The sequence below is a fragment of the Panthera leo genome, chromosome B4 (assembly GCF_018350215.1).
Source record: "Panthera leo isolate Ple1 chromosome B4, P.leo_Ple1_pat1.1, whole genome shotgun sequence".
Classification (NCBI taxonomy): domain Eukaryota; kingdom Metazoa; phylum Chordata; class Mammalia; order Carnivora; family Felidae; genus Panthera; species Panthera leo.
In genome coordinates, this window is record NC_056685.1 from 112,299,950 (window position 1) to 112,327,839 (window position 27,890).

General features: G+C 36.3%; 1 protein-coding gene and 1 long non-coding RNA gene across 2 annotated transcripts in view; one reads left to right on the forward strand and one right to left on the reverse strand.

Annotated features, from left to right (window-relative positions):
- LOC122224905 lies at positions 1-27,142 on the forward strand. The gene is made up of 3 exons (XR_006205005.1): positions 1-63; positions 948-1,025; positions 26,877-27,142. It is a non-coding gene; the product is annotated as an uncharacterized LOC122224905 (long non-coding RNA).
- The window catches only part of EPYC (epiphycan), a 37,732-nt gene continuing 15,073 nt past the window's right edge, over positions 5,232-27,890 (reverse strand). The window contains exons 3-7 of the mRNA XM_042947344.1: positions 20,064-20,232; positions 14,884-15,042; positions 13,579-13,781; positions 12,165-12,260; positions 5,232-6,999 (exon numbers count right to left, since the gene is read on the reverse strand). Of these exons, the coding sequence (XP_042803278.1) occupies positions 6,829-6,999; positions 12,165-12,260; positions 13,579-13,781; positions 14,884-15,042; positions 20,064-20,232 (798 nt within the window). The 3' untranslated portion in view covers positions 5,232-6,828. The remainder of the gene's footprint in view (positions 7,000-12,164; positions 12,261-13,578; positions 13,782-14,883; positions 15,043-20,063; positions 20,233-27,890) is intronic.

Here is a 27,890-nt window from a genome sequence, read left to right on the forward strand (position 1 = left end):
AGGAAATTGAGAGGTTATTTTACCAAGGGGATTAAGCGCTTCGGGGCTGGTATTGAAACCTAGGTTTGTCTGGCCACAGAACCCACATGCTTAACCACGTGACTCTCCTCTACTGCCCACCCTCCTTAAATAGGACTTGTGAAATCCTATAGGAAAGCACTGTGCTAATTGTATCATAGCACGTGAATGTCCACTGATTAAATAGTACCAGGATGTATATTAGTGAGAACACAAATATGCCAGTTATGTCTTTTCATATGTCCCTCTATCTGTACCAGAAAACCCATTCGTTGGGAGCGTTTATAACATTACATTGAAAATATTTTGATTTAAATTATCATGAATATACTCTGAGTGATGCTATAAGGGTGGATGTATGTCATTATGCATTCATCCAAATCCATAGAATGGGCAATATCAAGACTGAACCCTAATGTGAACTATGGACTTTGGGTGATGATGATGTGTCACTGTAGGTTGAGCGGTTGAAAGGAAAGTACCATTCTGGTGAGGGATGTTGGTAACGGGGGAGGCTCTGCATGAGTGGGGAGGGGGGTATATGGGAAATCTCTGTATATGGGAGATCTTACACTCAATTCAAATGTGAACCTAAGCTGCTAAAAAACTTGAAATCTATTTAAAAAATGTGCTTGAATTTCAATTTACCGATTATTAGTCTCTGTAAACCTCAGATTCCTTACCCATACCCAGAAAACAGTTATAATACCTATTCCATAGGGTTGTGTTAATGATTACATAGGGCACTTCATTAAAACAGCTAGTGCAGGTACCCCATGAGCACTCAGTAGCTGTTAACTATCATTGTTGTCATACTAACTACTTGAGGATAAAGAAGTTGATTCAGTGTATGTAAAGATTAGTAACCCTGTGGGTAATGCCCAAATAGGTGTCCTTGCCCTGTGACTTTTTCTTGTTCCACTTTTCAGAAACATCAAGGAAATGCCCCGAGGCCTGATCCTAGAGAAAAACCATCTCGGAGTATATCCCTTTATTGCTTTCCTATGGTGAGTAGAATTGCGGAAAATGGAACGTTGCCCATTGGGAACCTGAGTCTATACAAGCCCCCAGTAAATGGCAAAAAAGTAAAAGGTGGAAGCGCCATGAAGCCTGCAGAGGTCATGTAGGCTTTCCTGGTTGAAAACGGAGAACAGTGTGGGGATTCTTGGATCAGGACTTCAGCCATTGCCGTGGGACCTGCAGGCTCCACAGGCTTCATTCAATTTTGTTTGCTCTGTGGTTTGCTGAGACTAGCCTGCTTGACTCAAAGTGCAGAATGCTGACACATTTAGCCTCCAGTGTCCCTTTCTGGATGTAGACCCAGACATTTGGCAGTTACTGTCCCTTTACTCTGCTTAATTCAAATTGGAATGGTGACACCCCAGATTTATTTTTTCTGAGGACCTATGTGGTATATGATATTGGGTTTTAATTGGGAACTTTAGAAACTGACCATGGTGCCATAGTGGAATTCTCACCAATGTCTCGTTTCAAAAAAGGTTAACTCAGATAATTAAGGACATTGTTTTTTGTACAATTGTTCCACGGTGACGTATACATTTCATATTAATTCCCCTTATTAAAGAACATTAATGTGGTATTGTTCTTGCCCCATCCTTCCTCTTCTTAAGAGAAACAGAAAATTATGATTTATGAGTTTTAGTTTTATCAAAAGATTGGCATTGTAATTCTGGCTGTTCATGTAGTGGTAAATCACCAAGAAAATTATTGCTTGAGTATGGTAAACACAGCTTTCAGAAATGCAACTAAGGAATTTTTTAAGACATCTTTTAATGGCCCATGTTCTTTAAATACTGTAATATGAGGTGTTCTAATTCATCATGAAAATATAACACACTTGCCATGGCTTAGTATGTTGTATTAGTTTCCTACTGCTGAGTAACAAATTCTCACAAACTCACTGAAACAATGTACACTTGTTACTTCAGACTTTTCGGGTGTTAGTTGGGTCCTCTGCTCAGGGTCTCACCAGGCTATGGTCAAGGCACTTGTCTGGCTTGGTTCTTATCTGGAGGCTCCATTTGGGAAAATGTTATTGGCAGAATCTGTTGTGGGTATACAAATTAGGACCCTGCCTTTAGGACCCTCCAGCTGTCTGTTGGCTGGAGGATGCCCTGAGGTTTGGAGGCCACCCACAAGTCCTAGGGGTCAACAGCCATTCCTAGAGACCATTCTCACTTCTTTGCCATGGGAAGGCCTAGGCTCAATATGGCTACTCACTCCAATCAAGTCAGCAAGGCAGATCTCCCTGGTGCTTCCTAGCACAATGAATACACACACACGTACATATGTATCATAGCATGGGCTTGACATTGACATTTGTGACATCCATCATCTTTGTTATACTCTATTGGTTAGAAGCAAGACCCCATGTCTTACCGGCATTCAAGAGGAAAAGGTTCCACAAAGGCACGGATACCAAGAGGTGGGAAGTTAATTGGGGGATTACCGTAGAGTTTGTTCATCACATATACCAAGTAAATTTAGTAAAATATGTACTTCTTGGTAGCTAGTTATGATTTTATTTGGGAGACTTAATGACATTTTACATTTTGAAATTCCACTGAGTGCCACATGACAGCATAGGTTACACTAGGCTTTATGTACGCGAGACAGTATATTTTTAAGTTGAAAACACACTGCTATCTTAGTGTTGTTTTTTGTGCATTTGTGTGAATTGAAAAGGATGAATTCAAACACTTGATGGCAGTAGTAACTCATTCAAAATTCGGTCAGCGAAAGCCCTGGTATACAAAACAAGCTATGAGAAGATAGGTACTTCATTTTTATATTTATCACGAACACTATATTTAAACTATTCCAGTTTGCCAATATGAGTTACTAGATTTTAGCATTTTTTCAATTGGCTTTTAGAAAGCAAACCTCAGTTAATTAAACGTATAAAAAATTCTGTAGCTAGAAGTTGGATATACCTGATACATTTGGTCAGATAAATAAAATTCAACAAATATTTTTTAGATCCGTCTTTGTAACCAATTAAGTTCTATGGTAAATGAAAAAAAAAAATAAAGGGAACATATTTTATGCACTCTCAAGAACTTGCTTTTTGCCACCCTGAAGGTATCCATGCACAGGAAGTTGAAATCACAAGGGGAGGCACCATCTATTGGTCTTAGAGGCTAAATGCAAAGTATTAAGACCAGCTTTCAAAGTGGGTGATGGGCATTGAGGGCACCTGTTGGGATGAGCACTGGGTGTCGTATGGAAACCAATTTGACAATAAATTTCATATTAAAAAATAGTGAGATACAAATTACTCATTGCTTTCCCTTGATAATTTGGGAAGTTTGGGGATAGTTGGCATATTGTGAGGCCTATTGTGCATCAAAGAATAACATTGTGGTGCTTTTCTACTTATGACTCCTGGTGTCATTTAAGTAAATTATGAAGAGAAAGTTAACTTTGTAACGAGATAACTACAAAGACAGTTTCTGCAGATTTAAAGAGAAGTAAGGATGGGAATTTTGTACTGGTAATAGTACTATGTGTAGGTATTATTTGTTATCACGCTTTGAAAATATTACTAATCTTTTATTCACTCAAGATTTTCAGAGAATTAACCTGACATACTGTAGTCATGACATCTGAAAAACATGTGTAGTCAGTAATGATTAATTAGGAATTATTAGCATGAAAATGTTTGTTTATAAATAAGTTTAAAGTATGCTGTATTGTGGGGCAACAGAATGAAGTGCCCCCCCCCGAAAAATGGCCTGTAATATTCGAGAAAAATAAACCTGTGTACAATTGAATAAAGAAAAAAAGTTTATTAAAAAACACAGCATTTAATCAGGGGCCAGTTTTAGAATTAAAGCTTTCAATGAAGAATGTGACGTGTTGGAAATGGCCACTGAAAAATAGGATGCATTTACAAGGAATGCTAAAATGTTATCATCATATTGCATATTCCATATGAAATAAGGAAACATATAATCCAGGCTAGATTCATTACTGCATATTTATTATCATTATTACCATTATCTTGCTTTGTTTTATATTAAAAGAATGAAGACATTTTTATAGGTCTCTAAAACCATTATGGGACTCTGGCAACTGTGAAATCCTTAGCTGAGAGCCTAGTTGGTTCATGTAGGATTTCTGACCTATATAAACTGTGAGATAGTAAGATGCTAATTTTGTGCCAATTTTTTTAAAGCAATAATAGAAAACGAATATAGAGTTGCAAAGTTAGAATTCTACTTTTAGTCTGATTCAGAATCATGTATTGGAGTGTATCTAAAAAGTCCAAACAAAAGCTCAATTAATTTCTAAATATCACTGTTTTATAATGATGGCTTGATGGTTATTCTTTTCTAAGGTTTACAACTTGGGGTCTACAAATTATGATTCACAGGGTGCATGATTAATTTTACCTCTTATGTCTCAAGCAAATTAATATATATTTTTAATTATTACAGACATATTGGTATTTATACTTTTAAACTGAAACAAAGAAATGCTTACGCATCTACTGTGGAAAACATAACAATTCTCTTCAATTGCTGAACTACAGAAGTTCTGGATTTAGCTATACTGTCTATAAATAATGGCATATAATGGATGGTATGAAATAATGAGAAAAATTTCAGAAAATATAGACGAAGAAATATATTTGCCTGAAAGAGATAGTTGAAAATAAAAATATATACTTTAAGTTTTTATTTATTTTTTATTTAAAAAATTTTAATGTTTATTTTTGAGAGAGAGAGAGAAAGAGCGTGAGCGGGAGAGGGGCACAGAGAGAGGGAGACACAGAATCCGAAGCAGGCTCCAGGCTCCAGTTTCTGGGCTGTAAGCACAGAGCTCGACCCCATGAACCATGAACTCATGAACCAGGAGATCATGACCTGAGCCGAAGTCAGACACTTAACCTACTGAGCCACGCAGGTGCCCCAATATATTGTATGTTTTTAATTATTAAAGGTGTACTATTGCCAATTGTCTCTTTTTTTACTTTAATATATTAATTCAGAAATAGTTACGCAAGGGCGCCTGGGTGGCTCAGTCTGTTAAGTGGCCGACTTCAGCTCAGGTCATGATCTCACAGTTCGTGGGTTTGAGCTCTGTGTTGGGCTCTGTGCTAACAGCTCAGAGCCTGGAGCCTACTTTTCAGATTCTGTGTCTCCCTCTCTCTCTACCCCTGCCCCATTCACACTCTGTCTCTCTCTCTCTCTGTCTCAAAAATCAAATTTAAAAAAAACAACATAAGAAACAGATTATGCAATGATGAAGAAGTTTGATATTAAAACATTTTCGTGAGGTATAGAGAATTGTGCACTCTCCCACACTGTTGGTGAAAGTATAAATGGGTACAACATCTTTGAAGGCCAATCTAGTAATATTTATTAACATTTAAAATAATATGCTCTTCAACCCAGAATTCCACTTCTATGGCTTTATCCACAGATGTACTCTCACATGTACACAAAATTATTTTTGTTTACATAAGGCTAGTCCTTCCAGTTTTAGTGTAAATAAAAGAACATAAAATGTATGCTCATGTAATGGGCTGATACGTGCTTTTCAGAATCAGTAGAGCTGTATGTGCTGATATGGAAAAATCATCGAGAACTATTTTTAAGTGAAAGAAGCAAGGTTTAGAATAGTGATTATTGTAGTTAAAAATCCGTGTTTACATGTATAGATGCATATATTATGGTGATATATATGTGTGTGTGGCACCTGAACATGTATATTTGTAATAAAGAGGAGTAACTGCTTATGTACAAGTTTTTGTTTCTTACGGAAACTTTCACAAAAGTGACAAGAAACGATTGCCTAGTTTGTTCTTGGGAGTGGAACTTGAGGTTTGCAGCTGGAAGGAAAATCACCTTTCATTGTATATTCTTTTGTCATCTTTCACTTTTTAACAATGTGCCTGTATTATGATCATACATTTCAGAAAGATCAACTTTCCTTAGAACGCATTCCTTAGCTTCTTCCCTAATGTAGCTCTCATATCATCCATTGTCTGTCTTCTAGTTTATAAACTTTCTTTTGTTCACAGGCATAAAGATATACCAACAGAATGATTCGATAGTTATCTAGTTGTGTTCAAGGGATGAGACAAGCCTAAAGTCTTCCTACTACACCACCATCTTATGAGATATGCCAACAAATTTCCATTTAAGCAAGGTTCTAAAATGAGTTGATAGATCTTTAAGGTGATAAAACATTATTATTCAACAACCAAAGCCATGTGTTTTTTTTTTGTTGTTGTTGGATATGATTATTTGTATGTTGCATTATAATGAATATTTGCCCACAAGGCCATTGTAGATTTCAAATACTTTTATTCTCTCTTTGATTTTCTTTAATAAATTTGGAAACAGAAACATGCTTTAGTGGAAAAAAAAAGGAAAAGGAAAGTTTAATTAAAAAATCTAAATCTTGACAATACACCTAAAGTGCTCATTTAAAATTTTTTCTTTATTATGTACTTAACTTGAAACTATATGGGACAGAAATCCTTAAAGCCTGCAAGTTACATGTGATTTTCAAGAATATCTGCGAAATAGATACATATTTTTTTTTTGTCATTTGGTTTCACTCTTTCTGTACATCATTTGTTTTTATCCTTGACTTATCTGGTGTTTGCTTAAATTGATAAACTGTCATCATATCTTAAAACTTTTAGTTGTATTTTGTGAAATTATATCATTTTTCAGAACACTATTTGAAAGTATCATGCTGAGCTTTTGTTTCCGAAGAGAGCAGTAAGAATTGTTTCGTTATAGCGGGCATCATAATGCTAACCATTATCCGCAATTAGACAAGACTCCCAATAGGCAAACGAGGTAGGCACATGTACGCTTGAGGAGTTTTGCTGAGATTGATAGGGTTTCCATCCAATCGAATATCCTCTAGCGCCTTACGGATATAAGTCAAATTTTTAACGTTGCAGAAAGTATCTTCATGCATCTCCAAAATGTTGTTATTCTAAAAGAGATGATAATAAATTATAGGACAAAATATAACATATGCCTAGTATTGATTAATAGCATAGTGCATTTTGCCTCACCCCCATTTTTATTCTTTTGTTCTTTCTCTTATCCAAAAATGCATGTTAGGGATCATTATGCATTGAACACTTTCTAGGCAGTGGGGATTAAATCATTGAAGCACAAAGTAGACATGTGCTTGCCCTAATGGAGCTTACATTTCAGTAATAGAAATGTAAAATAAGAAAGTGAGAAAACAAATTTAAAGAAAATGTTATTTCTAAAAATGATGAGTAGGGAAAAGGAAGGGTGGTCACTGTGGAAAGTTATCTTAAGAGGTAGCAATGGAGCTGAGAATGGAAAGAGCCAAGGTAGGAATATTGCAGGGAGAGAGAACACCATGTTCAATTTGAGTAATTACCATGGAATGTTCAAGAATGGGAAAAAAGTCAAAATGGCTGAAGTCAATAAAGTGAGGGAGAGAGTGAGCAAATCTTAGGGACATAAGCAGGGCCCAGAAATATGTATTTAAAAATAGCTTTATTGGATATATTTTATATAACATAAAATTCATTCACTTTAAGTGTGTGGTTCAGTGTTTTTTTTTTTGTTTTGTTTTAATTTTTTTAACGTTTATTTATTTTTGAGACAGAGAGAGACAGAGCATGAATGGGGGAGGGTCAGAGAGAGGGAGACACAGAATCTGAAACAGGCTCCAGGCTCTGAGCTGTCAGCACAGAGCCCCACGCGGGGCTCGAACTCACGGACCGCGAGATCATGACCTGAGCCGAAGTCAGCTGTTTAACCGACTGAGCCACCCAGGCGCCCCAGTTCAGTGGTTTTTAAGATAGTCACGGAGTTATACAACCATCACCATAATTTAATTTAGAACACTTTAAACATCCCCCCCAAATCCCACAGATGTTAGCAATTACTTCCCCCAACCCCCCACCCCCACCATTTTTCTCTATCTCTAGCCCCTGATGACTTCTAATCTACTTTTTGTTTTTATGGATGTTCCTACTTTGATATTTTATGTAAATTAAATCACGTAGCATCTTCTGTGACTGGGTTCTCTCATTTCCAATTGTATTTTTAAGGTTTATGTATTTTGTACCGTGTATTGGCACTTGTTTATTGCCTGATAATATTCCATTGTGTGGACATAACCACATTTTTACCAATTCATCAGCTACAGAAATTTGGATTGTTTATACTTTTGGCTTTTATGAATAATGCTTCTATGAATATTTGCCTACAAGTTTTGTGCTCACAGATGTTTTCAGTTCTCCTGGATATATGCCTGGGAGTTGAACTGTGGGTCATACAGTAACTCTATGTTTAACATTTCAAGGAGGTATTGGACTGTTTTCCAAAGTAGCTGCACCATTTTAGATTCCCACCAACAATGTATGAGTGTTCCAATTTTCTCTGCATCCTAACCAACACTTGTAATTATCTGTCTTTTTTATTTTAGCTGACCAAGTGGATGTCAAGTGGTACCTCATTGTGGTTGAGTTCATTGCTAATGTATTGAGCAATTGATATTTTATATTGATTTCATCACCTGCCACGTTGCTGAACTCATTTAAGTTCAAATGGTTTAGTGGATTACTTTGACTTTCTGTATAAAAGATCTATGGATCAATTTGGGGATTATTTCCATCTTAATATTAAGTCTTCCAAACAATGAATATGGGCTATCTTTCCTTCATTTAGATCTATTTTTCCTCAGATAAAATTACATACATTGAAGGTATACAGCATAATGTTTTGATACATGTGTACATGGTGAAATGATTACCACAATCAAGCTAATTAACGTTTCCATCACTTCATATGGTTACCTTTATGTGTGTTTCTGGTAAGAACACTTAAGATCCACTACTGTCAACAAATTTCAAGTACACAGTATAGTATTCTTAACTATAGTCACCATGCTGAATTACATTATATCTCCAGAACTTAATACATTCTGAATAACTAAAACTTTTTATTCTTTGACTAACATGTTCCCATATCCCCCAGCCCCCAAGCCCTGGCAACCACCATTCTACTCTCTTCTTTGAAGTTAGACTTTTTTAGATTCTACATGTGACGTCTTATAATATGTGTCTTTCTGTGTCTGACTTATTTCCCTCAGCATAATGTTCTCACCCATGTTGTTGTAAATGGCAGATTTTTTTTTCTTTTTTGAATTTTTTCTTTTTTTTTTTTTTTTAAGTGTATTTATTTATTTATTTTGAGAGAAAGAGAGAGCGAGCTGGAGGGACAGAGAGAGAGAGAGAAAGAGAGAGAATCCCAAGCAGGATGAGCACTGTCAGCACAGAGTCCGATGCAGGGCTCAAACTCATGAACCGTGAGATCATGACCTGAGCCAAAATCAAGTTGGAGGCTTCACCGACTGAGCCACCCAGGTGCCTGGTGAATTTTTTTTCTTTTTTAAAGAATTAATAATTACCCATTGTATACATATACCAAAATTTCTTTATCCATTCGTCCATTGAGAGACACCTAGGTTGCTTCCATATCTTGACAATTGTTAATAATGCTGCAGTGACCTTGAAAGTGCAGATACCTCTTCGAGATACTGATTTAGTTTCCCTTGAATATATATCTGGAAATGGGATTGCTGGATCATATGGTAGTTCTGTTTAACTTTTTGAAGAACCTCCATACCATTTTCTAGAATGCCTGTACCCCTACATTTGCACCAATAGCAGACAAGGGTTCCCTTTTTTCCACATCCTTGTCAACACTTGTTATCTTTGGTCTTTTTGATAATAGCCATTCAACGAGGTGACATTTCACTGTGGCTTTGATTTGCATTTCCCTTATGATTAGTGATGTTGAGCATCTTTGCATATACCTGTTGGCTATTTGTATGTTTCCTTTTAAGAAATGCCTATTTAGGTACTTGGCCAATATAGTCGATATTTTATTGAGTTGTTTGAGTTGTGCATATATTTTGGATACTAACCCCTTATCAGATGTATAGTTTGTAGATATCTTCTTTCATTCTATAGATCATCTCCTCTCTCTGTTGATTATTTCCTTTGCTGTGCAGAAGTCTTTCAACAATATGTGTTCCATCTATATATCTTGTACTTTTTGTGTGAAAATTATTCTTAGGTGCTTTATTATTTTGTGACTAATATAAAATGGAATTGTTTTCTTAATTTCATTTTCAAATTGTTCATTTATAGTGTATACATATACAATTAATATTTGTATATTGATTTTGTTACCTACTACCTTGCTTAAATCATTTATTGGATTTCTTTTTTAACTCATTGTTAATTAAGGAAAATGTTAAATGTCCACATATTTGTAAATTTTCCCGATTTCCTTTGTTATTGATTTCTATTTTAATTCCATTATACCCAGATGTACTTTGCATAATTTCAATTCTTTTCAATTTGTTGTGGCCAGTTTTGTGGCCTACCATATGATCTATCCTGGGAAATGTTCGTTGAACACTTGAGAACCATGTGTATTTTGCTGTTGTTGGGTAGAATGTTCTGTAGGTGACTGTTAAGTCTGGTTGATTTATAGTGCTGCTAAGATCTTCTTGAACTGTTTCCTAGTTGATCTTATGACAGGCATTCTACCCATTATTAAAAGTGAAGTATTGAAGATCCAACTTCTTGTTGAATTGTCTATTTCTACCTTCACTTCTATTCATGCTTCACACAATTTGAGGCATAGTGTTTATAATCGTTATTATAATAACGTAATAATGATTAATAATAATATATAGGAATATATAATTATACATTCTTAGGTGCATATATGTTGATAATCATTTTATCATTCTGTTGAATTGACCCTCTTCTCATTGCAAAGTGTCCATCAGGAATAACAGATTTAGTGCCTATGTGCTATACTATTTTCTTTGATAGGTAATAGGTACCTGCTGTTAATAATAATTGTGCCTCACATGTAAGAACTTACCGTGTTCCTATAACTGTGGTGCAAGGAGGTTCAGCTATTTTATCCAATCTTTAGATAGTGTTGGGAGTAGAATTTCATCCTGGGGAATCTGCTTTTGCCAGAGCCTTCATTCTTAATTACTATATCTATATCTATATCTATATCTATATCTATATCTATATCTGTATCTATATCTATATCTATATATTTGGCAAACATTTGAAATGAGTCAAAATTGGAGATTTTTATATAAGCATTAAAAATAAATACAAATTGAAAACAATGTAAATTAAAATAGCTAGGCGTGCGTAGGTGGCTCTCTTCAAGGGTCTGACTTCAGCTCAGGTCAAGATCTCGTGGTTCGTGGGTTTGAGCCTCGCATTGGGCTCTACCCTGGTAGTGTGAAACCTGGTTTGGATTCTCTCTCTCCCTGTCTCTCTGTCTCTTCCCCACTTGCATCCTCTGTCTCTCAAGAAAAAAAAAAAAAAAAAAACTTAAAGAAAAACAGCTATATACTGCATGTTGATACGGTGGTCATGAGAAGAGAAATGTTTTAAAGGGTGCACTTAATGATGCCCTTTTAAACCTTAGAGTAGGGTATGTGAAGCCAATTACTTTTTATTTTTTAATGTCATATTGTATATACAAATCCATTGTGTTTGCAACATCAGAGACCCATTTACTTTGTAGGGTCAGTATTATCACAGACAACAGTAATAATCTCTTAATCCAGAGAGATGGAAGTCTATCATCCCTCAGCAGATAGGAATGTCCTAGGATTGAATTTAATTCAATACATAAAACCTAAAATCAAAAGCTAAAATTGACATTTTTTTTCCTCCTGAAAGCCAGAAATTAAATTAAAAATTTCTTTCCGCCTTTTTCTCTTCCATTTCCAATTCTCACACATTTCTTCAGGAGATAAAGGTTTTGATTTTTTTTTTTTCAAAAGTAATTTCATGTGCCAGAAAGGTGTATTAGGATTTAATAAAGACTGAAAATCTTTAGAGACTATGGTTATCAGAAATAAATCAGTATAGACAGAAGCATGAATATACAAAGACCTTGCACTCAGATAGAGAGTGAGAGAGTGAATAAAGGGAGAAGAAGAAGAAAAATGGTGACTGTGTGTCAACAGGACATTATAAACAGTTTTTGCATCCCAGCTTCCTCCTCTTTGCTTTTGTTTTCCATGGAGCTATTGAGCATGCCTTACTAGTAGAAGCTTACCTGGAGGTGAAGGGCCCGTAGGTTTTCTGGGAGTGGCAGAGGGATGTGGTCCAAATTGTTATCGGTGAGGTAGAGATGATGGAGATCATACATATCCTGTAAACATTCCAAATGTAGGGACTTAGTGGAAATTAGCGGTGCCACAGTTGTATTTTCCATTCCCTGTTCTTTCAACTACTTGTAAAATGCCCGTCCAGGTCTCATTTTGCAAGGGTGAAGCAGATCAGTTCTCTAGTTGCTAGACAATTCAAATGAGTTTTGTAAGAATTAACTGTAAGCAAATCTTTCTTGATGAAAGCGTAAAGTGTTTCTGGATCTGTAGGAAGAACCTTGCTTTGTGCACTCTAAGTTCTTCAGTTTAAGCAAGGCAGTGTCTTCCCATGGAAGATCTTCTGCAATAGGGTTTTGAAGGTTTGGGTAAGGCGTAGGAAGAAGGTCCTTTATTTTTTATGGATAGAGAAAAGAGTTTCTCTCCAACAATATCCTATTCTTTCTAGTTCAAATAACAGGAAAAGGGCAGCGTAACAAGATAAAAAACAAAAAACAAAAAACATTTAGACAATAAGAGGTCTACTCTAGCCAAATACTACAGAATAAACCGTGACTCACCATCACCCATGCCAACAAAAGCTGAATGGGGAGACTGAACTTTGACCCTTGGCAGACTACATACAATAAGGTGTCCTAACTCCAATGCCTACCAGGGTAATGTTATGGGAGAGCTAGTGGAGAAATGGAACTTTTGCCATTGCTTAGTGCTAATGGGTCCACACAGCTCTCTGTACTCTCCCTGGGAATAACATGGTGTCTCTTCAAATAGTATTTTAAATTTGTTTGGCATAGATTTAGAAGAGCAGCTTGAACAAAGAAAGGGTAAGAAAGCTGGATGGTGAGTGTTCTCATACTCTATGCTGTTATTCTAGCCTCAGACTTGCTTCTTTCATTTAGAAAATAAAATTTCTAAGATTAACTGAATCCATCCTTTTTACAAGGTGATTTAGAAGACTTCTCTATTAAACGCACCTCCCTCACCCTGCACAAGTAGTTATCCTTTAAACCATGTAAAATATTCACCTTGAGCGGAGTTCCTGGGAAATACAAATTGTCTGGCTTACACCATTTCTAGGTGCGCCTTGTAGACTGGTGTTCCAGAGAGCCACCAACTCCTTATTCTTACTCTGCTTTCTGTTCTTGTTGTTTGACTAGCCTCAGAACTTACCAGAACACAATATTTCCCCAAAACTTGATAAGTAGTACTTAGAGGTTTTGTTTGTTTGTTTTTTGTTTTGTTTTGTTTTTAGTAGTTAAAAGTCTCATAAAATTGAGACTTTCCTTATGGAAATAAAAAAGCTAGTCAATGACAGCAAATGAGGTGGAAAGATTAAAGTCTTCCATATCCAAACTTAAAACTCACTTTAAATGCTTCTTGCTTTATTCCTTTCCTCCCCAGCCTATTGTTGCTAATATCAATAAATGTCAAAGTGTTTGGCAATTCTGGGAGCTGCCTTATTTTGTTGTCACGCAGGACAAGCTCTCGGAGTTGAGGTAGCTTTCTGAATGCATCCTCATCAATCTCAGATATTAGATTTGATGTCAGATCAATTCTTTTTAAGTCATCTAGAAGGAAAAATGAAAGAAGTAGTTAAATAGTGTTGAATATGTTGTGCTCACATAAAAATATGAGTATAAATTAACAATGAATTTAATTATCAGTGGACAATTAATAAAATAATTATTTCTAACTACATACAAATTTAATTGCTTCTACTCAGTGCTATACATATTTTTTATGCTCTTATAAGTAAGCATAACTTTAGGGGTGCCTGGGTGGCTCAGTCGGTTAAGCTGCGGCTTTGGCTCAGGTCATGATCTTGTGGTTTGTGAGTTCCAGTCCCGCGTCAGGCTCTGTACTGACAGCTCAGAGCCTGGATCCTGCTTTGGATTCTGTGTCTCACTCTCTCTTTCTGCCCCTCCCTGACTTGCACTCTGTCCTCTCTCTCTCTCTCTCTTTCAAAACTAAATAAACATTAAAAAAATTTAAAAAAAAGAAAGCATAACTTTAACAAAAGTATTGACACATTATATTTAAGATAACTTGTGCTTTCCCTATATTCTTCATAAGCTTTGTCTAGATTTTACTATTTAAAAGGTTTTCCTCACTGATGCCAGATTGCTGTATTTTCTAATAGTCATAGATACATTAGCATTAAAATACAAAGGCATTAAAAAGAAATTCTCAAATGATCAAACCACTTTATAAAGACACTTTATAAAACACTTTGTAAAGTTTTGTAAAAACTTTTCTAACTTGCCAAAATTATTAAGTTAGAATGTAGGCTTTTATGCATCAATCATAAAGCAACTGTGCTTTAATAGGAATCTATTCAAACAACCCAAATCCTAGTAAATATATGACCATGACATTTTACTCAATGTCATAACATGATAATGAATTTTAGCCTATAAAATATACACACTTATGATTCTATTTCTTGAAAATAGCTCATTTGAAAATATCAACTATATAGTTTCATAATGACCTTTAATTCTTCATCATTTTTAATATAATTAAAAATACCTTCAAATATTTAAATAAGAAAAGAGTTGTTTATGGGCCAATTTTCATATCCAAGGTTCATTTTTAGTACCAACATTTTATAGTGCAAAAATTTTGGAAAAGTCTGTAAAGAAGAAATGGTATTAATGCTGTCATCCATACTTAGGCTTGCAAAATCGTTTTTGTTGATCTTTTTAATTCTGTTGAAGCGGGAATAGAAATAAGCGGTGTTCTTGGGCAGCGGTGGAATAGCATCAAGTTCATGGTCATCACAGTATACAGTGGTACTTATACATGTACACAGAAGGCAGGTTGGAAAGTCTACAAGGTAGAGGCAAATAATTATGTGTCAGTAACAAAAGCAATTTCCAAGAAATAATGTGATTAGATGTTTGTTAAATAATAGTAGGGTCTCATATAGACTACCCTGGGATATTTCATATTTTATCACATAGTTTTCTATAAATAGAAATTAAAGCCAAACGTACCAAGGAAAGCTGCCATGACAATTAGTATATTCTTTGTAATGTTGTAAATTTTATTTCAAATTACTGAGTGGATAAAGTGTGGTTGTTACTTTTATGCTTATTAGAAATTCTCTTTTCGAATGTAAATAGTAAGACTGGTTTTCATAAAGTTAAAACATCACACATAATATTTTTATTAAGTCTTTGGTTTAATAATTAAACACCTCACTGAAACAAAATCTGCTTCAAGAAAAATGACAGAGTAATGATCATTAATATTAATTCATTCAATATATTTATTGAATTCTTTCTATGTAAATGACACTATGCTAGCTGGTGAAATAGTGAGGAGCACGAGGAGACACAGTTCTATTTTATGATCTTCTATGTAAGATCATATATGTTTAATTTCCCTGCTGAAAACTTTCTGCTGGATACTTACGTTTCCCTCTATTGTGTGCGTATCTGCATGGTTTTATTTGTAGAGTGCTCTACTACTCCTTAGAATGTTAGCTATGTGGTAAGAATATAATGTAGTCATTTGAAGTATTGGCTTAGGATGTTAATCACACAAATAAATAAAATGGTAACTGTGAAAAATGTCATGAAATATATGAGCATAAAATAGGGGAATCTGACTCAGTCTGATAGTCATGGTTCTCTGAGGAGGTGATAACTGAGTTGAGATCTGCAAGAACAGAAGGAGTTAACCATGCAAGTGGGAGGAAAGAGTACCCAGGCAGAGGAAGCAGCATTTGCAAAGGACCTTCACTTTGGAGGGACTAAAAGATGGTCCATGTGTCTATAGCACAGACAGCATTGAAATGTATGGGGCAGACCATGCAGAAGCTTTATAGGCTGTGCTATTACAGGTTTTGTTCTTTATCCTAAGGATGGGCAAGTTATTACATGATCAGATTGGCACAGATTAAGAAAACACTCTGCTTGAAGTTGTCATAGAAGACTGAGGGAGGGCAAGTGGACAGAGTGGAGATGACTTGCTGTCTAGATAAAAGATGATAGTTGCTTGGTTGGGGTCATGGTGACATGTTGAAAAGGCAACATATCCAAAAGGTATTTGTGAAGCTGCGTTATGTCTCAACATATTGATCTATATTTCTCTATCACATGTGCACACACACACACACACACACACACATACACACACCCCTACTTCACTCTCTGTTTAGTGGTCATGTAGAGGACAGTGAGCTTCAAAGGAAGATAGAAATGCAATGACCAGAAGGAAAGGAGCAAGATAAGATGGGGAGATATTATGGAGGCCAAATGGAGAGAGAGAGTTTAAAGGAAAAGGGAATAGAAAACATTCTAAAGCTGCTGAGATGTCAGGTAATTTAAGGACTGAAAATGTCTTTTGGGTTAGTTACTGCGGTGGTTATATACAACTTCAGTAAGAGCTACAGAGTGATGGGGCTAGAAGCCAGATTAACAGCCAATTGAGGAGGGAGTTGAGGGTGAGGAAGTAGTTACAGCTGATATAGACAATGCTAGTGAGATGTTTAACTGTGAAGGAGGAAAGAGATGGAGATAAGTATAAGCAAATATATATGCCGTGTGTAAATTGACTGAAGCAGGAGAAATTTGTAGAAAGAGATCCAAAGTAGAATTTGAAGATCAAAAGGATCCTGAGAGGGCGGTAAGACATGGACTCAAAGCCACAGTGGGCAAGATCGCATCCTGTATTTGAGAGGACAGACAGTCTATCTGTTGTGAAAGGAGGACAGGGAGATAAGGTGCGTGCATGTCCATGTAGGTAAAGATTACATCTCAAAACAGAAAGACCAAGAGCTGCTCACCAGAAGATTGCATTTTCTCTGTTGAGCAAGAGGCTTGGCTCTCTGATGAGCTTGAAGAAAAAAGGGAGGAGGAGGAGAAGGGTGGTTAAGATGTGAGATGAATGGAGAATGTGAAATAGCCATGAGTGAAACTAGACGAAAGTGATGGGAAGAGCTTCCTTGCAATCGCTCAGTGATCAGTTCATCCCAGTTTAGCTGGGACTTTCCTGGTGTTAGCCTTGAAACCCCCCCACTATGGGACGCCTCACTCCCAGGCAGACCCGGACATTTGGTTGCCTTCGCGGAGGGATCTACTTGTGGTTTGTGATCAAGAATTATTAGTGCACCTACTAAGGTCTTATTGTTATCATTAAGTAGGGAAATTATTTACAATAACAGCTCTGGGAATGAAAACTATTTTAGGAATGGAAATCTAGGAAAGAAAATTTAAGGGGAACTATAAAATATTGAACACTTGCTAATTTTCAATTCATTATAAATTAATATTTACCACATATATATCTTTTTAAAATAAGTATTTGATTCTTCTATATTTTCATTGCCTTGCTAATTTAGCAGTAATTGCTTAAGGTAATTTATATATATTCACACCAGTTACATTTTAATTCTAACTTTTCCACTCATAACCCAAGCCTATTTTATATGGCTTCAGAAAATTATTTTTAGAAATTTGTATTCATAGTAAAAAAAATGATATTTTGATTATTAATGCTCTAAATAGTTCCTGCCAAGCTATTTAGCTATGATGCATGTATAAGATTTAAATTTAATTTTAAAGTTTAGAATTTCTGGTGCTGATTTTTCTGTGGAAATTAAAATGTGAATTAAAATTTTAACTTCATCGCTTCTCAGCCTTTTGGCTAAGGTCAAGTGTAAAATTTTAACTTCATTACTCACCCTCAGACTACTTTGCAGATAACTTTTTTTTTTCTAAAGCCATAGATTTTTTTTTATGGGTTCAAACCTGACACTATTGAGCCATAATTTCAAAAACTAAACACAATTTTCAAAATCCAAAGCTTTAAAAGATTGGGCGTTATGTTTTTCTGTTGTTCCTGGCTTGGCTGAAAGACCTGAGTATAGGTAACAGTGCCAGATCAGTCAACTTCTGACGGATCTGAAATAACTTAAAAGTGAGTAATGTTCTATATATGTTTAATTTCCTGGCTGAAAACTTTCTGCTGGATACTTACGTTTCCCTCTGTCGTGTGCGTATCTGCATGTTTTTATTTGTAGAGTGCTCTACTACTCCTTAGAATGTTAGCTATGTGGTAAGAATATAATGTATTCATTTGAAGTATTGGCTTAGGATATAGGGGTCGCTATTTGCATTTCAGCACAGCTAAGTACCACGGCCATGATCTTGCACAACTTTATCCTATGTTGGAGTTTTAGTTGTCCTATTTGTAAAGTGGAAATAATAATACTTAGTACAGAGTATCATTCTGACTCTTCAAAGGGTTAATATACATAAAATGTTTTAGCGGTTGGCGTATAGGCAGCATTTTACAAAAGACAATCTTTTACATCACTTACTGGTGAACAGTTAAAACCCGGCAGAGGCAGAGAGTAGGTTGGTGCCTACCAGGGGCTGGGGAGTTGTTGCTCAACACATGTAAATTTTCGCTTATGCAAAATAAGTCAGCTGTTGAGGTCTGCTGTACAACATAATGCCCATAGTTAGCAAACCTGTATTGTACACTGAAATATTTGTTGAGAATTTTAAAAAATAAGCTCTTTTATCAATAGTGGAGTAACGAGAATAACATTTATTATGTTACTGAGGGTCAGGCACTAAATTCATTCATTCAATTCTTACAACAACTCTATGAAGAAAGTTGTATTATTTGTTATCCCACATTTTGGATGAGGAAACTAAGGCAAAATATAGCGAATGTCTTGCTCAAGACTGTGTACCCAGCAAGTCCCAAAGCTGGGATTTGAATGTGCTCCCCTGCTTTCTCTCTCAGTACGTTCTGTACAGCCTTTTGTCATATTACCTATTACACATTATTGCCTCTCCATTTGTTTACACGTCTGTCTCTCTGTACTAGACAAAAATATCCACGAAATCAGCAGTCCATTTTAAGATAAGTTTCGTAGCTCCAGAAGTTTCAGTCCAGAGACACTCTCTGTACTAAATAAACCTTTGCAATGGGATCTCTGCTCATTCTTGTACACCCCCTCACTATGCCGTTCTCTGTGTGTGAAACTATTCTGGTGTGAGTCCACTTGAGTGCCTCCAGGGGTGACACGGACGAATTCTAACAAGAAACATAGATCATAGAATCACATCTAGCCTCAGGAACTCCTAACGGCCGTGGCTTAGGTCACCCTCAGGCTGTACAAGATGGAGTTCAGGGCTATGGAATGCCTTCCTCTCTGCTGCTCCCTAGGACTGAGTGAGAGAAGAAGACTGTACACAGACAAGAATCGGAACAGGCTTGCTTTAAACTCAGTGTGTGACACTAACAGCTGCGTGATCTCCGACAAGTTCCTACCATTTTTGAGCTATTAACAATGAAAAGATTAATCCTCACACCTTTACACGCAGGTGGTGGTAGTCAAGTGAGAGAATGTGAAATGCTGAGCCTTATGGCCCACAGGTAGTATGTGCCCAGTCAATGTAAAATATTAGTATTATTGCCGTCAACCCAATCAGCTGTCATTACCTTATCACCCTGAACTGCTGTGGCCTCATCTGTCAGACATCGATTCTCATCTTGCTAACAGTATACTCTTTGTTCTAGAAATGCATTCCACCACAAAGATTTTGAGTAACGATGCTAGGAGAATGTTTTCATCCCCAGATTTGGTTATTTGATCATTTCTATCCTGACAAAGCTTATTTAATTATTAAATTAATTATCAAAACTGCTTTTTATGAATTATTAAAACTCCTTTATATTTGAATGCAAAATACATAGCTCCTGCTTCAAACCTAGCCTGTAGCAAAACTTTCTCTGTGAGTCATGTGGACTGCCTATGGCCTTAGAGCTTGACGGTGTTGCGGTATGACCAAGTGGACTTCATTCACATCAGCTTTGATGGACCTGACCTTCATTGGTGTGTGGGCCCAGAACCCCAGTGAACTCAGGCTCCTGTGGGGAAGAGCCATCGATAAGTCTAGGGGTGGACTCCTCCTCCTCTTCTTCAGCCTCCTCTGGCTGTGGGGGTGGGGTGAGAAGCTCTCTGTTCCCAGAAGGCATCACTGTGGCTATTTCAATCTGGAAAAGAAACAAAATTTCACCAGGAAGCCTCAACCCCCCTGTGTGGTAGGGACACAAATTTTAAATGTATCCTTTTTTTTTTTTTTTTTTGCCACAAGAGGGCACTAGTGTTCTGAAGTTCAACACTACAGGACAGCTTGCCAGGGAGGGCACATGTGGTTCTAGTTATTGTTATTGTTGGGTTTAATTAATTTTGTTTCTCAAATCTTAGTAATAATTTCCAATGCCCATGTGTTTTTTGGGGTGGGTGATTATCTTGCTCTTTAAAACATTCTTATATGATTATTTATTTTTTAAAAACCTCATTTACTGTTTTATAAATACATAGCATTGCAAGAATGCATTATTGTTGTGGAAGATTTAAATTAATCCAGGAGTGTGCAGAATAAAATCCCAAAGTCCCCTTCACCCTGAAACCCTGATTCCACTCTGCTTGAAGATAATCACTATTAAGAAATTAATGTGTATGCTCCGGTCCTTTTCATCCTTAGTTTCCTAGATTCAAATATTCTGTTTCTTTACAATTTACACTTCCAATAGTTTTACTGAGAAGTATCCTTTCTACTAAAATGAAAAAAATGTGTATGGATATATGAAAACGATATGATTTTATCATGTGCAATTTCTCATATACTTTCAATTTTAATTTGAGTAACAAGTATTACCAACAATATTTGGGTTTGTTAAAATTAGCCTTTGTGAGAGTTTTGACAATAGAAGGCATCTGTTAAAATTGAAAAAAAAATACTCAAATATTTTTTCAGAGATTATATTTTAGATTATACATGGTGTTCTTTTCTTGCATATTTTAGGTAATGAGTTACTACTGCTTTTAAGAACACTATTTGCATTTAGAATAACCGCTTACTCTCAAATCCCTCCCCGTGTCTCAACGTCTATTCCTTTGCATTACTTAATAAATATCTACCTTCCTGACAATCTTATAACCTTAGGCAGGAAATCTGCTCAAGATAGTTCATTGGCAACATGAAGGGCACACTTTGGGAGTCTACTTTCCTGATGGCATCCAGAAATCTCAGATTCTCCTTTTACTACCCTTATCTGGCTGCTTGATTCTTCCCACCTTTCTTCTTTATTCACATTTATTAAATAAGCAAAAAAAAAAAAAAAAAAACACAAATTACCTTTTAATGTATTTAATGTCAAATGGTATGCACAATATTACTTTCATGTATAAAATAAGTATGTAATTAGACCAGATATTTTGGTATTTTAGATAGCTGTTTCAGGTAATCGTAATATATTTAAAATTAGATACATTTATTATTTAATGCTATTTTTAATAAATTTGAATGCGTGGCTTCACAGATGAAAATTAAAATTACTCTTTTAAAGGAACACTAAACTTTTTTGTCAGTTCACACTTCTGAATTGTGTCTTTTTCTGTTTCTGGAGAGTCTGTCCCTTTCAGCCCTTCCTCCCTGTATTGTAGTGACTCTGCCAGTTTCCTGCCTATCCAAGCCCACTACATGGTACACTCTGAGTTACATATTTTACCTTTGTAACTCAAGGCTGTAGCGTAATAGATGATCAACAAGTACTTATTAAATATAAACTTGCTTGTCCAAACTATATCTAATTCACAGCTTTATATTTAACTTCAGAGATTTTACTGATAAGAATCATGAATGTGTTAATGCCCACTTTAATGCATTTTAAAGCATGAAATCAAACCAAAAGCGTCTCATACTGTATTTGGTGCATTAGGAAGCCATACATGAAGATATTGTAACTCTTGGCCAGAAATCTCCACTTGAGAAGATTGGGCACACTTCCTTAAGCAGGGAGACATACGGTTTCCATCTGCAGGATCAGAATGAAGCAGATTTAGAAGGAATAGATCTGCAGAGACCAAAAGGAGGCTCCAGGAAGAGCGGAAATTGAGACAGATGTTTCATGGAATGGAGGCAGCCTAAAGGGAGAAACACATTCCAGACACGTCGCCTTGAATCTTTAGCTTTGTAGGAAAAATGTTTGCACATACTTTCTACAGATAATTGTTTTTCCACTGATTTGATGCGAAGCCGTAAGATCTCACTTGCCATCCAGTACAATGAGGCAAAAAACAGCTTTTGTGCTTATCAAAACCCGTTTTGTTCATGCTTACTTGCTAATAAAATGTGAACGTTGAACCATTTTGAAGACCAAGGGAAAGGAATGCCTTTTCAGTTCAGCAAAATTACAGAACTATAAACTCAAAGTGCTGTTCCTGGTAAGCTTTTCGCATTGCAGACCCATTTATTCTCACTATTGAATAGAAATGATTTAAGCTTCTGTCTTTTTCCCCTCTTTCTTTTAACAATTTTCATACTGCGATATGAAGTTGTGAGGCAATGCGTGCAAAGAAATGTGGCCAGGGAAGCACAGCCACCTGGCTCTCCATGTGGCTGACTTTTATGCTTATCCTGCAGAAACCTAAATTTGGGAATCAACACAAATAGCCAGAAAACATCCCTGCCCCTTTTTCTTAGGCTACAACTGGCAACACTCAAATGCAAATATAACTGAGCCTGTGATATAAATCTTCCTTCTTCCCGAATGTTCCTCCGTTGTTTTTCCTTTTACCTCCTTGTTTTACTCTGACCTGTTGTTTTTGTTTGTTTGTTTTTCTGTTTTGTTTTTTTTTTTTAATGAATTCTTTTGATCTGTTTATTATGTTTACCTGGATTTTACAAACACAATAAATACAAAGGGTCACTCCTGCACATGACCTTGAACTTAGCGACCACTGTGCTTGCATATCTTTTTTTTTTAGGTTTATTTATTTATTTTGAGAGAGAGAGAGGGAGAGAGAGAGAATTCCCAACCAGGCTCCACACTGTCAGCACAGAGAGCCTGATGTGGGGCTTGAACCCATGACCTGTGAGAGCATGCTTTTCGCTGAAATCAAGAGGTGGACACTTAACCGACTGAGCCACTCAGGTGCCCCTATATCTTCTTGACATAACACCAGCAAGGCACGTCTCTGAGTTGACTGGGGCGCAGTAAGCTTTTTCTTTTTCTTTCTTTTTCTTTTTTTCTTTTTGAAAGAGCGAGAGCTCACACAAACTAGAGAGAAGGGCAGAGGGAGAGAGAGGGAGAGAGACAGAGAGAAGAGAGAGAGGGAATCTTAAGCAGGCTCCATGCTCCTCACAGAGCCAGACACAAGGCTTGATCCCACGACCCTGGAACTATGAACTGAGCTGAAATCAACAGTCAGATGCTCAACTAACTGAGCCACCCGGGCGCCCCTAAGCTATCCTCTTGTTTACCTGGCTTTAGAACTGTAGATAGTCGTGGTGGACATAAACTATCTACATAAAAGAGTACATCTGTACCAGAGATGAAAAATGCATAGCCCACAGGCAGTGACCTGGGTAGAGTGAAGTGTCAGCAGATGTCAGGTTAGAGCGATAACAGTGCCAAGAAGAGTCATCAGGCCTACCTTGGCCTCTGCACCTTTCACAGCCTTGACTCCATGTAAGCCCAATACAATCCCTGGGAAAAGGGGTCTGAAATAACTCTCAAGGGTCTTAGAGGAGGTCCCTGCCCCCTGGAGACATAAGGACTCACAGTGAAGAATGATTCAGTTACATTTCTTGTACCAGGTTATGTGTACTGAGACTTTTACCAGCAATATTTATCTCATTATCAATAATACTGTAAAAGATTTCAGACTTTCATTCTCCAATAATCAGAAGAGGTGTCCACAGAAAAATCTTCTAAAAGCACTCAGCACCATTTTAAGTGATAACATTTGGTTTTAAACAAATTTAATCAAATCCATTTGTCTCATCCAAAAGCACATCTAAATGACCTGGAGGAACATTGTTACCATTGAGTCTACTTAATGTATTTGTCTCAAGTTCATGGTAAAAATATGAAAAAAGAAGTGTGTTCGGACACAATAGCCATACTTCTCTTCCTAATTGCCTCCTTTGCCAGGAACCCCGTCACTACAGACTCTTGCTGAACATGCTGCTTATACTTGTTTAGGATGATGGAGAGTCATTTGCTGCTGCTAAGCATGTGTTTCAACTAAAAAAACATAATGTGTGTGTGTGTGTGTGTGTGTTTTAATATTTTGATATCTTTTGATCTTAGCACTTAAACTGAACTTAAGTTTCCAAAGAAGAACTTAATGAAAATGTCACTGATGTGTGATGGAAAGAATGCTATGAAAGAATTCAGGATACTCAATCGATTCCTACCTTCATGAATGGATGAAAAGATCACTGAATGAAAGAGTGAATTGTAAATGATGGAAGTTTTGCCAGTCTTTACGGTTACCTAATCAACCAGAATGAATGTCTATGCCAAATATTACATTTAAGTAATGATCATTATGTCCATTTTCCCTGTCAGTATTATTTTCTAAACATCTATCAATACCATTATTTTTTTTTTCTATGTCTACCATTATGGCCAGAATCTAAGTCGCTACCTGTCTTGCCAGGAATACAGCAATAGTCTACTTACAGGAAGTTGGCATCTCCTCCATTATATGTTCATTCTCTAATGAGAATAAGCTCTTTAAAAGACAGAACTGATCACTGCCAACCTCTGCTTAAAATCTTTAAATGGCATTTTATTGTTCTTAATAGCCACAAGAACAGTGGCCTTGCAGAAGCAAGGTAACATATTGGTTTGACTGGATGAACTTGACTCTGGCCTATCTGTGAGATCTTGGGTGAGGGACTTTGCCTCCTAAACCTCAGTTTCTCTACCTGTAAAATCCTGGTATTTATAGTATATAGTACAGCTGTGTTAGGATGAAAATGTTAATACACAGAGTAAGTGCCATGGAAATTTATTATTAATTGTATTTTCTATTTTTATTTTTGCTGTTTTTATTTTATGTTTGTTATTATTTTTTTAAATTTTTAAAATGTTTTTATTTATTTTTGAGACAGAGACAGAGCATGAGCAGGGGAGGGACAGAGAGAGAGAGGGAGACACAGAATCTGAAGCCAGCTCCAGGCTCTGAGCTGTCAGCACAGAGCCCGACACGGGATTCAAACTCACGGACTGTGAGATCATGACCTGAGCTGAAGTCGGACGCTTAACCGACTGAGCCACCCAGGCGCCCCTTATGTTTGTTATTATTAATAAAATAAATTCAAAACTCTCTGCCTTACAAGGTCCTGCATGGCTTTGCCCTTCTAGTGTTGCCTTCTTCCATTTCATACAAACTCTGATCTTTTTTGGCATTGCCCATCTTTAATTTCTTATGCTCCTTTTTCTAGAAGACGTTTGCATGTGCTAGTTGTTCTGCTTGGTATTCCCTCCATCCCTTAGCTTCCCCCCCCCAATATTCTTTTATTTTATTTTTTAACAGCTTTATTGACACTACAGTAAATCCTGAAAGACAAAGAAAGCAAAAGCATGTGCACACTGAGATCCCTGGTGACTCATCGATATTCACTTAAGAATGAAGATATAATTGCTCCTATTGCAATACAAAAAAATAATGCATATTTTAGTGTAAATACTGATAGGGTCAGGGAGAGGGTCGCAGTGAGGTCTCCATTCCAAGAAGTTATTTTAAATTGTTCTCATGATGTAAAACTGACCTTAAAAACGCACAAGAAGAAAAGACTGTTTCACTAAGGCTTTGAGAACAGCTTCCTGACTCTTGACTTTTTAGTGATAATAGTATAGCTAAAGAAAAAGTAAAATGAAGAGAGTGACAGCCTAAAAAAATCAAGTTCAGGAAAGAATGATTTGTTGTTGTGTCCAGCATTGTTTGGAGGAGAGAAATATTAAATTTGTTGGCCATAAGCAGCAGTCACTAAAGAGATCATCTCTGGTATGGAGAAGAGAAGTTTTACTGGATCTCATAATCTGCTAGATAAAAATAACTGGCATGGAGTGAACATTCACTATATGTGAGAAACTGTTATGTTCTTCTCATTGATTCACATGTAATTATCAGAACAGCTCTTTGTAGAAGGTGCAGTAATTGTGCACATCTAATAGATTTGTAAACTGAGAATGGGAGATGGGAGGACTAAAATGAATTGTCTGAGGTCACACAAATAGTAAGACCAGGATTTCAATCTAATTAGTCCTGCCACAAGACTGCTTGATTTACTTAATTTTGAATCTGTATTCAGCCAAATAAGTTTCTGCTGAATAATCTTGTTTCTTAGGAAACTTCATTCTGAGAAAGAGGGGATCTGGATCAGGGAAGTGAGCCTTACCACTGGGAAATGGCTTCACCTTATACATTCATAAATGGACTATCTTGTCAAAATTTCAAGCCTCATATAGTTTTTGCTGGGCATCATTCATCAACCTACAATCTGATTTGATCATCATTGATTATGTTAGTCAGTTGCTGATCCTGAAGGCGAAAGACAATACCAAGGCCACGTTGCCCTGTGGGAGCTCTTGACAGTCATTCAATCCTCCCCTGAAATTGACAAGTGTGAGAAGCATATAATATCAATATAGGTGGATTGTAAAATTCAAGCAGCATTTATTGTAATTCTAACTTTTTTGAGAAATAGGTATTATGTCAGAATGAAGCTTTAGTCTGCTTAAACTTGATGGCTAAGACAATTCCATGCATTCACCACAGTTTCATTTTCCTCCTGGGCATTCAGCTAAAGTTCATTCTCTACTTTCCTTGAATCTAGATCGGGTCATGTGGTTCGTTCTAGCCAATTGAATGGGAAAAGAAGTAATGCACCACATCTGGTCCAAATTAGTGAAGCGCAAGTATACTTTCTCCATCTGTCAACAGAAGATACTAGTGTGACCTTGAAGTCCCAAGGTGAAGATGGTGAAGTTCTAGCATGAAGGAAGTTTGAATCCCTAAATAACTACTTGGAGGACAGTAAACCTATTGACCTGCATTGGACAGTCATGTCAGCAAGATATAAATTTTTATTGTGTAAAGCCACTGGGATTTTGGAGTTGTTTGTTACAGCTGCTAATGTAACTTGCCTTAACATAGATCTTTTAAATTTTTGTTTTCTTATCCATATCTTAATCATACTGAGGGAACAATTTTTAATATTGTTATGGGTTGATTTACCTGGCACAGATCACTGAAATTCAAAAACATAAATGCATTTTGTGTGTGTGTGCCACTCAATCCTCTCTGATTTCTTTCTTACAAACAACTGTTCTTTGATTTTGCTTATTTGGTGGAATACTTACTGAAATGGTATACTACCACATTTGAGTGAATTCACAATTATTTCAATTCACTTATTTTTAAAGCTCAGTATTTTATTAACTAGATTAAATCAGAGTTTATAAATATATATTATGAATAAATCTCTACAAGTCCAATATCAAAATTAGTTAATGGCTTTCTATTTACTTCAAAAAAGCATAAAATCATATTTGATATTGACTTGCTAGGATGTATTTATGAAAACATGTAAATTATTTCATGCTTTTAAAAAATCTATCCTAATAGATGGTGATTCATCATAAATTCATAACTCTGAATGGTAATGTTTCTTTGTATTTAATGCGAAGTTTAGGTGAAAATTGTAATGCAAGAGAGATGAGAGTTGATGATTTGAGGGTTTCATTTAATAATATCCTCTCTAGTCTGTATCTCTTCTGGGACCACAGCATTTTGTTGTTCCCATGTTTATTTACTCATTTCCTTTCCTTATTGTCAGAAAGTGGCAATA